At 64.1% G+C, this 14,138-nt stretch overlaps 1 protein-coding gene across 1 annotated transcript in view; it reads right to left on the minus strand.

Annotated features, from left to right (window-relative positions):
• SDK1 (sidekick cell adhesion molecule 1) overlaps window positions 1–14,138 on the minus strand; it is a 398,446-nt gene that overhangs the window by 81,432 nt on the left and 302,876 nt on the right. The window contains exons 34-35 of the mRNA XM_025043174.1: window positions 5,998–6,192; window positions 3,354–3,555 (exon numbers count right to left, since the gene is read on the minus strand). Coding sequence (XP_024898942.1) covers window positions 3,354–3,555; window positions 5,998–6,192 — 397 coding nt within the window. The remainder of the gene's footprint in view (window positions 1–3,353; window positions 3,556–5,997; window positions 6,193–14,138) is intronic.

A 14,138-nucleotide genomic window follows, 5' to 3' on the forward strand; every position in this document is an offset into this window, starting at 1 on the left:
CCCGAGCGAGACGGCCGTCAGGGCTGCTAACAGGAAGGGTGACTGCAGCGTCCCCAGCCCCGCCTCCCCGGGGCCTCCGCGACGCGTCCCCCGTGGGCGGCTGCAGGAACATCTGTCCTGGTTCTGGCCCACCGGGAAACGGACAACGGTCCTGCCTCAGCAGGGTCCACTCCCGGCCCGGCGCGGCCTCCCCTGCACACCGGGTCCCAGGCACGCGTAGGTCTGTGACTTCGGGGGGCTCCACGACACAAGGGCAGCGGCATTTTCTCCTCCTCCTGCCTCTCTGACAGAGGGCAGAGTCATTCGCGTCCACGGTGTCATCCACGTCCACAGTGTCATCCACGTCCACGAGCACACGCTTCGGGAGCCAAGCGCCCCACGCCACGGACGGGGGCTGCTCCGTAAACTGGGCACGCCGGCCACGCTCACCTGACCCCCGGGGCCGCACCAGGCTCGGGGACGGAGTCTGTGACGGGCGTGCCCCCCTCTGCAGGCCGGGAGCTGTGCCTCTCGGGCTCTGTGGCGTCGAGAGTAGGCATCACGCTGGCAGGCCTGGGGACAGAGCCTGACGGTCCTGGGCTGCCTCGTTAGCTGGCTGCCAGCTCGCTGCCGTCAGCACCTGCGGTGAGTCCTGGACTCACAGAGCTGAGAGGGACGACGGGACTGCGCCCCCACCCCGTCTGTCACAGACGAGAACACCGAGGCTTAGCAAGGTCACGGAGTGGGCTGTTCCGAGGCCGAGAGCTTGGGGTTTAGGTGGTAACAGACCGTTTTTCACCACCTCACAGACCCTCGTAAATTAGCGGTGTGACAGTTTGTGACCACGGAGCTCTGAGCTGCGGCCCAGGGATCGTTAGAGACGCAAGGAGTCCAAGGGTCCTCGGTTCCTGCCGGAGAAGCCGTGCCACGGCACAGTCACCACCGAAGCCATCTCTGCCCCAGCTCCCTCGTCCGTGAGACGCGCCGGGGGCCTGGCCTGCACCTCCGCAGAGCCGTGAGGGCTTCACGGGGAGCGACATGTGGGAACCATTCCGAAGATGGCAGAACACTGTGCAGCACTGAGATGATGAGGGCAGCCATGACGGCGACAGCAACGAAGGCCCCACAGGCCGCTGTGACCAGGTCACTGCGGAAACCAGCCCAGGTGAGCATCGCGGCCCCACCTCCTCCCACGAGGTCTGTAATCACAGGTGTGGTCGCCGCACTGGCTTTCAAACTCAGCTCGTCAGCGCACGTATCCGGGCACGTGCCGTCCAGTCAGCCGGAGGCCAGGCAGTGAGTCTGGTTCTGCCGGAAACAGTGCCTGTGCTTGGGGACCATCCGCCCCCCTTTCTCAGGTGGAGCTAAGAGCCACCTGGCTTATGCGACAGAAGGGGCCGCTGTGCCCAGGTCTTTCTTTGGGGTCCCAGACAGCTGAAGCTCTAAGCTGAGGAGCTGCCTCCTTCCTGGCCTGTAACTGGCCGTGAAGGCCATCTCCTCAGGGGACCCCGTGTCTGGGGGCAGAGCAGACGCGGGGAGATGGTGTGAGCTGCCGGGCGCCGCTCACGGTGTCCAGTCAGGATACATGCTTGACACACAGGCAGGGACGGTGACAATACCACACCAGTGGCCACCACTGCCCCAGGGCTGGGGTGCTGTGGGAGCTCTGTGTTATCTCCCACCCACGCAAAGACCCGAAGGCCAGTGACGAGGAGACACGCAGGAACCCTCAAGTCAGCCGCCCGCCGCCCGCCACCCAGCACCCGGCACCCGGCGAGCAGCAGACCCGAGACAACGGTGCTGGCTTCTAACCCTGTGTTCCCTGAGGCCCCGCTGCTATGCACGCCTGGGCGCAGCACGCTCCTGTCCCCAAACCAGGGACAGAAAGGTCCTCTTCTCTCTAAACCCTGCTGTTGTCACGTCTAGGAGACAATGACAAAGCCACACTCCAACCCTGGCCCCCGATTCCAAAGCCTGAGGTGTGCTGGGGGCCCCAGGAGCCCGGGACCTGCGTCTTCCCACCCAGGCTCAGGGGTGTGGGTGCTGAGCAGTGGCCTTGCCCTGGAGGAGCACCGGACACCCGGGGAGGGCCTGCTCACGCCCCCTGCTGGCCAGTCGCTGTCTTCTGAGCCTCGATTCTCATCTGTGTGATGGGGGATGGGGACGATGACTTTCCGGTCGTCACGGGGCCATCATAGGGATTCAACGAGCTGATGACACATGCAGAGTTTCCCAGCACGGAGCCTGGCACGGCGGGCCCTGCGTGGTGCCGAGGCTGAGGGAGAGGAATCCCGACAGCCTGGGGGCTGCGTTCTCGGCCTCCAGCCTCCTCCTGCGAGGTGCTGGTGAGGCGTCCAGCATCCCCGGTGGGAGGCTCCACTCAGAAGCCTCTCCCCGCCCCCCGCAGCATGGGCCTGAGAGCACGTGACTGAAAGCAGAGCCTGGTGAGAGGTTCAGTGGGGACACAGCCCAAGGCCACGTCTTGGACCCGCCCACAGATGCTCAGATCTGCAGCTGACACGCCTCCCAGCCTCCCCGCTGCCAGGAAGAGGACCAGACTGCGGCCGGCCACACGACAGAGCGCACGCAAGTGCCACTGTGATGTCAGCGTGGGCCCTTCCCTCGTCCTCCAAGTCCACCAAGCAACTCCACAGCGCTGGGTCCTCGTCTGGTGTGGCCGGGACACCTGCCACTTGCCAACCATCGGTGAGTGACAGGGAGAGGTGGAGTCTGCCTTGCTGACCCGAATAGAGAGCACAGAGAGAAGGGAAGTCTCCCCTGGGTGGCACCTGCGAGGACATCTGCAGGCCAGGCCCACCCTCCCCACACGGTGCTCCTCCCCGCACGGTGCTCCTCCCCAGGCCAGGCTCCTCCCCACCTCACGGTGCTCCTCCGCCCACAGTGCTCCTCCCCACACGGTGCTCCTCCCCACACGGTGCTCCTCCCAGGCCAGGCTCCTCCCCACACGGTGCTCCTCCCCAGGCCAGGCTCCTCCCAGGCCAGGCTCCTCCCCAGGCCAGGCTCCTCCCCACGGTGCTCCTCCCAGGCCAGGCTCCGTCCCACACAGCATCTGCCTCTTAAGGGTCAGGACGCCAGAGCCCACACTGCCAGGCCCACTGTCCCTGTCACCCCTGCCTTGTCAGCCTGGGGCCTGGGGTGTGCCAGCCAGCTGTGCAGTCTGTCTGCAGGACAGACCTGGGGAAGAGGCTGGGGGGGCCCTGGAACCGTTGGTCCCTGATACATGGGGTATCGATGGAAGAAGAGGCATGCGCCCTCAGACTCCAACCCTGTGGGCGGGAGCCGGCTGAGGGCTGGGGGGCCCCTGGGGGCGGGGCCCCGGTTCCCAGACTTGGGTCCCCCGGCGTGCCTGGTACCTTTCGACTGTGCAGGCTGTGGCCCCGTGGCTGACGGACGAGGAGTAGGTCTGCCACTGTCCCCCGGGCAGCTCTCGCACCTGCACGGTGAAGTACCGGATCGGGGAGGCCCCGTCGCTGCCCGGCACCCACTGGAGCCGGAGGCTGCGGGCGGTCACTTCTGCCTGGGGCACCAGCAGCTCTCTGGGGGGCGCCGGCCGCTCTGCAACCAAACAAGGACAGACGAGGGACACGTGAGAGGCTGCTGTCCCCGGGGAGGCTCCAGCGGAAAGTGACCACGGTGCTGGCTGACACCGTGCTGTTGGCCGTGTGGGTCAGACAATCTGAAGGTGACCCCTGGTCTCCCTGGGGTGTGACTGGAGACCCCCGCTTGCTGCCAGAACGAGCCGCCCTCCGGGCAGAGACAGATGGACAGCATGACCCGGCCAGCATGCGTTCCTGACCGCCACGCCATCAGGCAGGGGTCTCGATGGCACCTGGCCCCCCGGGGAGGGGTCTCGATGGCACTTGGCCTCCCCGGGCCCCACAGGTCCCTTTGCACAGGCTTTCGTTCTGATTTTGGGCTCGGAGCAGCTTTGACTCTGAGTTCCTATCTCTGGATGTGAACTCGAGGCTGGACAGCGGCAGGCATCACGCTCCATCCTCCCCTGGGGCGTGGGCTCCTCTGGCCGTCCCTGGACCTCTGTCTGGCAGTGCCGGGACTGGGGTGCAGGGACACGGCCAGGGCCTGCCCAGGCGTGTGGATCGTCGGCCTGTCCCTGAGTCTCGCTTCATCGATTTCAGCAGAGAAGCTCCACGGGAGAGAAATAATTGTTTAATCGTGTGTCATGATGACTCGATTCTGATTAGACCGTGGGGCAGTGACGCTGCAGCAGTGGCTGGCCTGCCGTCCGTGGTGAGGGGCCGCCGAGCTCCTGGACCTACCCTGGTCAGCGCTCCCTTCCGTGGGCACGCACGGCCGCCCATCTCCGCCCGCCCCCGCCACGGCCCCCGTCCCCGTCCGAGGCCTCCCTCCCGGACATGCCGGCACCTGGGAGAGCGAGCTGGGCTCCCTGCCCCTGAGCCACGGACAGGACTGGAGGCCCTGGCAGGTGGGGCAGAGGACGGGGCGTGGGGACGGAGGACACTTGGAGAGAGGTGGCAGGGCCAGGCCGGGGGCTTAGGGCCATCTGGGCTTGATCCAGAAATTCAGGCAGCAGGACAGACGGGCGCTGTTCCTTTGGGCCTGACACGGATCGTGACTGGTCACCGAAAACGGCCGTGTGAAGCGCTGACTCGCTCGTGTCACCGGCAGTCACTGCACGGGGACCGAAAGGCCTGCCGTCCAGCGCTGGCCTGGACACGCACCTGGATGCCACCTCCTCCCACATGTGCCTGCTCCGAAGCGCTGCCTCGCTCTGCTCTGAGGGTCCCCGCCCTTCACCTTGGGGTTGGCCACCGAGGGCCACTCTGCCGTGGGAGCGTCACGTCCCCTGACAGGGCCTCCATGTCCTCGTCTGCGAAACCTCAGCACACTCTCCGTGAGAACTGAGGACGGGGCGGTCGGGGCGGTGCCTCGAAAACAGCCAGCAGGCAGCTGGCCCCGCCATGCCCGCTGCCGCCTCTGGACCTGGCTCGGCCCTGCAGACTGTGTCTCAGGCGCTCTGGGCCGCTTCCCATGCTCCCCAAAATGGCCGACTGGCACTTGCAATAACGTGACCCCAAAGACAGACACAGCAGCTGACGGTCAGTGAGCACCTGCGCTGTGCCAGCTCTGGTGGCCGATGCACACAGCGCCCTCGGGGGCCCCGCATTGCTGAGTGCTTTGCACAAATGCCACCAGGCCGGCAGCAGGGCACAGAGAATGGGAGGCGAGGACTCTGCCTCAGATCACTTGGTGACCATCAGCTATGCCTGCAACCTCCTGCCAGTCGTCATTGTCCCCAGGATCTGCGGGTCTGGCCATGACCTCAGAACCTGGACTTGGGGCCAAAGCTGGCACGACCCCGGGATGGGGGGAGCCAATTCCAGGGCGAGGCTGGGAGCACCCAAGACCAGCCCCGCAGCAGGCCTGTGGGAGGACTGGTGGGGTTCCCATTGGGGTGGCAGACCTCGGCCCCACCACTGTGTGTCCCGCAGCCCGTCTGGGGCACAGCGTCCCCGCGTGTGGACGTGGGGCTCGCACCACGTTCCTGGGCTTCGGTGAGGATGGCCCAAGGCAACGCAGGCCCAGTGCTCGCCCAGTGCTCGGGCAGGGGCATCCACGGACGGCTCCTCTGAGGCTGGGAACAAGCGGATGGAGCACCTGCTCCACGGGCGTGTGGCTCTGAGCTCCAGACCAGCGCCTGCCACGGGGAGCTTGCCCTCTGACATGACAACTGTGTCCCTGGGCCGTGACACAGCCCTGAGCTGCGTCTGTCTTCACCTGGCCAGTCATGCCTGTCTGAGCAGGTGTGAGCAGCACGTGGGACGATGCAGACTCGCCCGGGAACGTGCCCGCTCCAGGTACGGCTCGGCGGCTCGGTGAACGCCCAGGGCCCCAGCCCCTGCTGTGCAGGCCACGAGGGCCTGACCAAAGCCTCCTGCCGCCAAGTTCACGGCTCCCAGCCCAGCCCTTCGGTCCTCCCCGACCGGCCGCACCCAGACCGTGGTCTCAAGGTCTCACCTCTCTTCTCGGTGGTGATGACGGTGGCCTCCAGCGGCTCCCCCCAGCCCTGCCTCGTCTTGGCGGACAACCTGAAGATGTACGCGGATTCTGGGGCCAGCTCGGTGGCCGTGAACTGCCTGACGGTGGCGCCGACCTCCACCGTGGTGAACGTGTTGGGGCTGCTGCTGGCCAGGCGGTAGGCCACCTGGTACCCTGTGGGTGGGGACACGGAGGGCCCCGGTCGGTCACTCCTTCCGGCCCCCAGGGAGCATCCCGCCCCCCACCGCAGTCACGGCTGGGCTGGAACCAAACGCCCACTGCCTCCTCGCTGTTCCAACCTCCTTGACTCTGAGGGGCGGACGGTGCCGCGGAGCGAGAGGCCACTGCCGTGACGGCTGGGGCTCCGAGCGCTCGGCCCCCACGACGCCGGCTTCCGTCTCCTCCTTCACGGCACGAGGTGACAGCGGTCCATGCTCCCTGCGGCCCCTGGCACGCCGAGAGTGCCCGGGAACAGTGAGCGCTGCGGGGCGCAGAGCTGCTGCCCAGGCCTCCTCTGCCCCCACCCCTCCCGCCACCGGCCCTGCCCTCACCTGGGCCGAGGGCAGTGCCCATCCTAGAAAGGTCTCGACAGTGCCCGCTCCCGCAGTGCGGCCTGGGCGGCCCTCCCTGCCATCGCCCCGTGTGCCCGCAACGCCCAGCTCCCTGGCATGGCTCCACTCCCCGTCCTCCCCCTCCCCTGGCCCCACAACACCCCGGTCACAGTCCAGGCTCGGCCGAGGCTTTGCTGTGTGACTGTGCCCTCTCGGAATCTGCCAGACTAGCTGCTGGGGACGACGGGGACGCGTCCCCGCGAAGGCTGCTGGTGGCCCATGGGGTGGGGTCCGCAGCGCCTGGTGCAGGCAGAGCAGTCAGTGCAGGGACGTTCCGGGGTGTCACACTAAGCAGGCCTCCGCCTGCACGGCTGCTCCCCGGGCAGCCCCTCTCCTCCGCCTGGTGTCCCGGAGGCCTCTGCGTCACCACCTCCACTGGATCTCACTCTGGGGCCTCTGGGCCTCACCCAGGCACCGACCCTGGCAGTCTCGGGGTGCCTGATGCCGGGCGAGGTGTGAGCCTGTGCCCCACGAGCGGGCACAGGGCGGGCTACGCATGGGGTGGCGTGTGTCACCCCAGCTTCCCTGGAGACAGAAGCACTCGTAGTCCGGCCTCTCCGCCGCTGCCCCCGACTGGGACCACATCTCTCGTCATCGAATTAACACTCATCTTGGAAAACTTCTGGGCTTAAGCTGCCTTTTTAAAAACACGGCACTAACACGTTTCATTGTTACCTTTTCAACTGTATCATATTCGTGTGGCTCAAAAAATAGTACACGGTGCAGGATAGTTTAAGGTGAGTTTCCCTCCACCTGTCCCCAAGCCCCCCAGCCCCCGCTGCCGAGGTGGGTGGCCTGCTGGTGGGATCTGAGAAGTGATCGTGGAAGTGCCAGAAGCTCCCTGCAGCTGTGGCGCCCGCTGCCCCACCTGGCTCCGCACGCCAACACCTGTGTGGCCGGCACTCGCTCTGCCAGATGCCGGCTTTCCCATCTGATCCTTCTGAGGGTCTGACCTGGCCTCGGCCCTTCTAGGACCTAAGCCTGAGAGTGCCGTGTGGGCCACCTACTCAACCCTCTGGTCTTTCGACAGCATCCACTGCTCGCGACGAGCGGGGGGGACCCAGCACCCTGCCCCTGCCCACCTCCACCTTCTCTGGCATCGGCTACGTTATCTTAGTTTGAGCCTCTGCCCTTCTAAACACCTCTCCATCTCTGTTACCTGACCTGCCAACTCCGAACTCCAGCTCGGACACTCAGCGCGGCTGGGAAAGTGGTCAGTCAACGCTCTCGCGTGGCTTTCAGGAGCCGTATTATTATTTTTACGCTGTTGGAGTGGGCCTGAGGGTGAAGCGTGATGCCCATCCTGAGGATGTGAGGCGGGGCGCAGGCCAGGCGAAGCGGGGTGGAGCTGCTGCATCTCAGGGCTGTGCTGTCCTGCTGCGGACGCCCTCCGGATAGACGCTGACCCAGACCTCACAGGACCGGGCCAGCCAGGGGCGGGTAACGAGCTCTACTTCCCACCTGACGGCTGGAGGAAATTCAGTCTGTGCCTAGTACCAATGTCATCGTCATAGCACATTCTCGAACTAAAGACAGACATGAAGGAAAGATATTTTGCAAAGACAAACTGAACTTCATAATCAAGCACCGAGGCTACTCCGGCAGACACCGGCGCTGCTGATGAGAACAGGGTCGAATATGACCCTGTGAAAACCTCAGCAGTGAGGGACGACCCGCGGCAGGTGAGTTTAGCCATCTGAATAATACTCCCGGTGGTGGAAAGATGCCGGTCCTCCCCCAAAAGCAGAAACTAACTGTAAAAAATTAATACGAACGGAGCCACTTTAAAATGGAGCCGGAGCGGCCACCCCAAAGGGACCGCCTGGCCCGTCTTGTGCCTCAGACCTCTGGATGTTAAAACAGGAACAAATAACCTCTGGACTGGGCTGAGGGCAAAATTAGGTCCCAGAGAACTGCTGACAAAGATAATAAAGCGGTTATGACTGCGGGACTGACGAAAGCGTGGTTTGGAGTCAGCGTCGCTACGTTACCTGCACCAGTTAGTGTCACTGCCTTGCGCTGTCTGCCTTCCTTACGTGGACGTCACTGTCCCCTTCCCCTTCTCACGAACACCCCTCACCTTCGTCTCCTAATCGGAGCACCCTTTGGGCTTCCGCCTGAACTAGTGGTCCCGGAATTGCTATTCTTACAGATCTCGAAAACGTGCTGCCGTCTCTGACTGTGGCCTTTCATTTTTGGGGGATGTAAGTTTGCACTGCAAACAGACACGTGTGCACGTCTGGGGCCTGTCTGCGCGCACGCTGACTTCCTGGGTGGGACGAAGCCACGCTGGTTCCTTCTCTGCAGAGTGACAGCTGTGCCTCCCCCTGAGGTGGCAGGGAGAGGCAGAGAGGGCCTGACGGAACGTGTCCTTCCAGCACCCGTGACACCAGAGGCCTGGCTGCCACCACGCAATGCGCGTGAGCCTTCCTGGCACCCTGACCCCTGTCAGTCTGTGGCAAAAATCCAGTGACGGATCAGAATTTTGTTCAAAGGCGTGTCTTTGTGAATCGCAGAATTTGGGGATTAATGGGAATTGGTCTCTCTTTAAAAGTCCTCTCTCCTGGCCTTGCTGGCCTGGGCCCACTCTGCACTGATGGCCCCACCCCTAGCCGCTGTGCCCCCCATACCCCGCAGAGCCCCGGAGTGACCTCTGACCTCGCCCATGCCTCGCTGGGGCTCTGACCTCGCTCCTCCCGTTCCCTACGGGCCTGTGCCGCCTCCCCGCGCTGGACGGTGTGTGCCACGTGTCTTTAGACTTGATCCGGCCTGTGCCGCCTCCCTGTGCTGGACGGTGTGTGCCACGTGCCGCCTCCCCGCGCTGCACGGTGTGCGCCACGTGCCGCCTCCCTGCGCTGCACGGTGTGTGCCACGTGTCTTTAGACTTGACCGGGCCACAGAGCAGGATGTCGGGAGCCCCTGGCCCGGACGGCACTCGGAGTCTCATCTCTGGCTGTGGAGGGTGAACACAGCTGGCCCCCACTTAGTAAGAGGGCTAACGATTAAGGGGGCCCCATTAATGGGCCTGGAACACTGGCAGGTTCAGGCGAGGTGGCTCCAAGTCCCCCGCAGCAGGGCCCGGAGCCAAGGCCATTAAGTCAGGTGGAGGGGTGGACACGCATGAGGCCTCACTGAGGAAGGGTGGCGTGCACCCCAGGACAGGAAGTGGCACGGGGCGTCATGGGTAGGGCTGCCCTGGGTCACCGCTGGCCAGCCTGGCAGATGAGCAGGGAGGCAAGCTAAGCAGGGGCAGGGCCTGGAGCGATTGGCTCCAGGGCCCGGAGCCAAGGCCATTAAGTCAGGTGGAGGGGTGGACACGCATGAGGCCTCACTGAGGAAGGGTGGCGTGCACCCCAGGACAGGAAGTGGCACGGGGCGTCATGGGTAGGGCTGCCCTGGGTCACCGCTGGCCAGCCTGGCAGATGAGCAGGGAGGCAAGCTAAGCAGGGGCAGGGCCTGGAGCGAGGCCGGGGGCCCAGCCCCACACCCGACACCCCAGCCTCTGAACACTGCTGCCTCAGGCCTGAGGCTTCCAGTCACCCCAAGTCAGCCCGAGTGAGGAGCTCATGAGGGAGGTGACCCCAAGTCAGCCTGTGTGAAGATTCAGTTACGAGGGAGGTGACTCCAAGTCAGCCGAGTGAGGAGCTCACGAGGGAGGCGACCGGGCAGCAGGAGGGGGCGGCAGGGCAGGCGGCTGGCAGAGGCTGTGACACAGAACCCTCCGGGCACAGAGGCCCCACACCGCTGGACACTCTGCAGACGTGGAGGGGGCTGCACTGTCGTCCCCAACGCCTGCTGCTGGCCGACGGCCACATCCCCACGTCCAGGGGCAGATGGAGCCCTCGGGCTCAGCTGCAGGCACACTGGGGAGGGCTGCGGGGAGCTGGGCAGACTCTGCACCTACGAGACGACCGCCTCACCGTCCAGCGGGCACGGCTGCTACCTCAGGGCCTCTTTTCTATGCATTTGAATTTGAAACTAAAGTGATTTTACTGTAAATACAAGTTTTTCATTCTATCCCTTGCCACCTCTGGAAAACATTTTTTCTCTCCAGAAACCTCCATTTCAAAGACTGTGACGTCCCCTGCACGGACCTGCCGTGTGAGCGCCCCATGGGGCAGAGGTCACTGGCAGCAGGATGGGCTCCCCTGGCCTGGCTTCCGCCACTGTGACACGGACGTGACGACACCCACGTCATACAGCCGTGAGGTACTGTGTGCAAACTGCAAGGCACGGTGGCATCTGTGGCCACCTGCAGGGGCCTGGGCTGCTGTCTCCTCTGGCCCAGTTCCCGCCCTTGGCCACCGGGGGCAAAGGCCGCAGCCTGTGGCTCACATTTGTACCTCCTTTTATCTGCCTTAAAATAAGAGCCCGTCCTTCCGTCCCTGTTCTGTGCTCTGTGCAACGTAAAGATTAACGCTTATGCCTTACCTTGCCCTGTTTTTAAACGTCCTAGACTCGCTGGACAAGAAAAAAGAGGGTTTTCTACCCACAAAAGGCAAAGAGCAGCCGCTGCGCTCGAGTTCCCGCCTTCCTGGAGCACGGCGGAAAACGGTGGAAAACTAGTCACGTGATCGCGGTGGCAGGGAGGGCAGCGCGGCGTGCTGACGCCCGGCGTGGCACGGTCAGGGGACTGCCGTGCGAGGACAGGATGCAGAAGCCGGATCGACGGCAGGACGGGCGTGTGGCCCGCGGGCCGCGAGCAGCCGGTCCTTCAAGTTATGGGTGAACCAGGGTGACACGGGCCACCAGAGGAGGCCGGGAGCGCGACATCGACCTGAGGCAGGTGGCTGCTGCCTTTTATGGACAGTGTGCTTCCTGGGCACGTGGGTCAGAGAGTCGCCTGCCAGTGACACGTCACCGGGGCCCTGGTGCCCAGGTCCCCGCAGCCAAGGCCACCAGCACGGTGCTGCCTGACGCCCTCAGCAGCTGCCACCAGTGGCTGTGAGTGGTGACAGCCCACCAGTACCCACTTGATGTTTGGAGAACCCGCGGCCGCTGAGGCGCCCCGGGAGGCCTGCGTCAGCCCAGGCCAGAGGCCGAGAGCTTGCTGGTTTTACGGCTCATCCGTCTGAGGGCGGGGAGCAGACGATGCAAAGGTGGATCAAATCTGCGTCTGCAAACGGGGGGTGGGGGGTGGGGGGGCACATGCAGCGGACCCTTCCTCCCGGCAGAGCCTGCTGTGATAACCAGGGCGGATGTCAGCGCCTGTCGGCAGGTACAGGTGGAGACTCCGGCAGGTCTGGCAGGCACACTGTGTGTTTCCAAAGCACAGGCTTCGCTCACTGCGGCTGAACAGCATGTAAGGGAGTCGCTGGCGAGCGAGGGAGGGAGGGCCGGCCGAACCTGTCGGAGGGGGCTCCCGCCGCACCCCCAGGGGAAAGCTCTAAACGCTAAAAGCGCTCCAAAGTAAAATATTTACGCAAATAAGCAAGTGTTTTCCTGTAGGCACCAGCCGGTGTTCCGTGCTGTTAATCTCTTTTGGAAATGCAGGAACATGCTTCGATACGGATCACACGGGCAGCGGCTGCAGCGCTGTTTATGTGTTTATGGCTCGGAGGCCCGGAGCCATGGTGGGGAGGGTGACTCAAGGTCTCTGGGTGTGAAGCGAGTCTTGCAAAAGCATGTTTCCCTCCCTCTCCCGTGAACTCCGATCTGAATCTTTAGAAACTGTTTTCCCATCCTTCTTACAGCATCTGCAATTTGGTGTGCAAGCTATAATAATATCCAGGTGACAGGTTACCCAGACAACATTCGTCACGATTACAACCGCCTGCCGTGACAACAAAAGCAGCTCGGGCGGGGGGTTTTCTGCATTATCGGCAGACACGGCAAACTCGTGCTCGGCATCAGTCTGCCGTGGCTGGAATGCTCGGCCTTTCAAAATTACAAACACCTCCTCTTTCCTGGGTTTTTGTGATTTTCAATGACCCCCGGGGCAACAGATCACAATCGGAACCTCTCATTGCAGCCCAGGCGCAGCCCATGACCTGGCTGCAGACCGCCCTTCCGGCCTTTCTCCCTGTCCTGTCGCCACGAGCCCCTGGCCCAGCAAGCAGGGTGAGGGGTGCGGCACCGCGGTGCGGTGAGCTGGGCAGTGACAGAGGCGTCGGCCCAAGAGAAATGGCGGAACACGGAGCTCCGACGGCGACGTGCAGCCATCGCTCTAAGCTCTCGGGGACAACTCGCCCGACCCTGGGAGGGGGCGCCCTGCTATTCGCTTCTGAGAGACGGGACGTCGAGGCCCGGGAGGGCTGCATGGCACGTGTAGACTCAGGCGGCCCAGGGCGGGACCGGCAGCGTGGCTGCCGCATCCCCACGCTGCCCTGCTCTGCCACCCGGCCTGTCTGCAAGGCCGTGCTCCCAGTGCAGGGGAGACTAAAGCAGGCGGCCGTGATTCACGCCACGCCAACGGCTGCCCAGACCACCGGGGAGCTCAGGGCGGGGGGAGGCGGGCCGCTCGGGGCTGTCAGAGAAGCCTCCCGAAAACTGCTGCTCTGGCCAGTCCTGAGGGACGCGAGCTCCGGTGCTGCTTGGTCTTTCGCTGTCCCACCCTCTGCAACCTGAAGGTGCCGACCCCACGACGTCCCGTGTGGACACGGAGCCCAGCGAGCACTTGCCGGCTGGGTCTCGCGCCCGGCACCTCGAGTCCAGGGTGGGGAGGGCAGAGCCGGTCCGCAGACCACGGCGGCCGGTGAGGAAGCCTGGGTGTGACGACCCACGGTGAAAAGAAACGGGTCTGACGACGGGAGATTTAAGGGTTTCGTGAAAATCAGTGCAACCAAAGAGAAAAGGGGACCTTCTGCCACCGACGACCGCTGACATTCTCAGTGGTCATGCTGGTTGATGCTCACCGAGCTGAAGGACCTGGCCCTAAACCGGAGAGCCGGCCTCCAGCCCGCACCCTGGGCTCAGGCGCGGGAAGCTCAGTCGCTTGGCACTCACGACGTGTCAGTGTGGAAAGAGCCGGCAGAGGCCGGTAAGGAATGGTGCGTCCCCAAGAGAGAAGTGGTCCAAGGACACGTACGGACCGAACTGTGCGTCCCCCCCATTCATGTGCCAACCTGAGCACCTCAGGACGTGACAAATACATCTGAGGACACTGTCTGTAAAGGGGGTTAAGGTAAAATGAGGTCATCGGGCTGCGCCCTAATCCATTATGACTGGTGTCCCCATGAGAAGACAGGACACAGACACGCACGGGGGGCGGGAGGGCCATGTGAGGACACAGCCAGCCGCAAGCCAAGGAGAGAGGACGCAGGAGATGCCACCCACCTGGCAGAGGACCAGGCAGGTGCTGCTTCAGGCAGACCCTCCCGAGGTGTGCGAGGAAGACAGACCGAGGGTGATTAGCTCGAAGCCATGGCAACGGAACCGAGGCACACCTCCGTGCGTCAGAGAAAAACTCAGCGAACGCGCACTTTCCTGCTACCCACCTCCCGCGGAGTCCGCCGTCGGAGCCTGCTCACCAGACGCTCCCGCCAGCACAGCGCAGAGGGCCGCGGGGTC

This window comes from Pteropus alecto, unplaced genomic scaffold (assembly GCF_000325575.1).
Source record: "Pteropus alecto unplaced genomic scaffold, ASM32557v1 scaffold40, whole genome shotgun sequence".
NCBI lineage: Eukaryota > Metazoa > Chordata > Mammalia > Chiroptera > Pteropodidae > Pteropus > Pteropus alecto.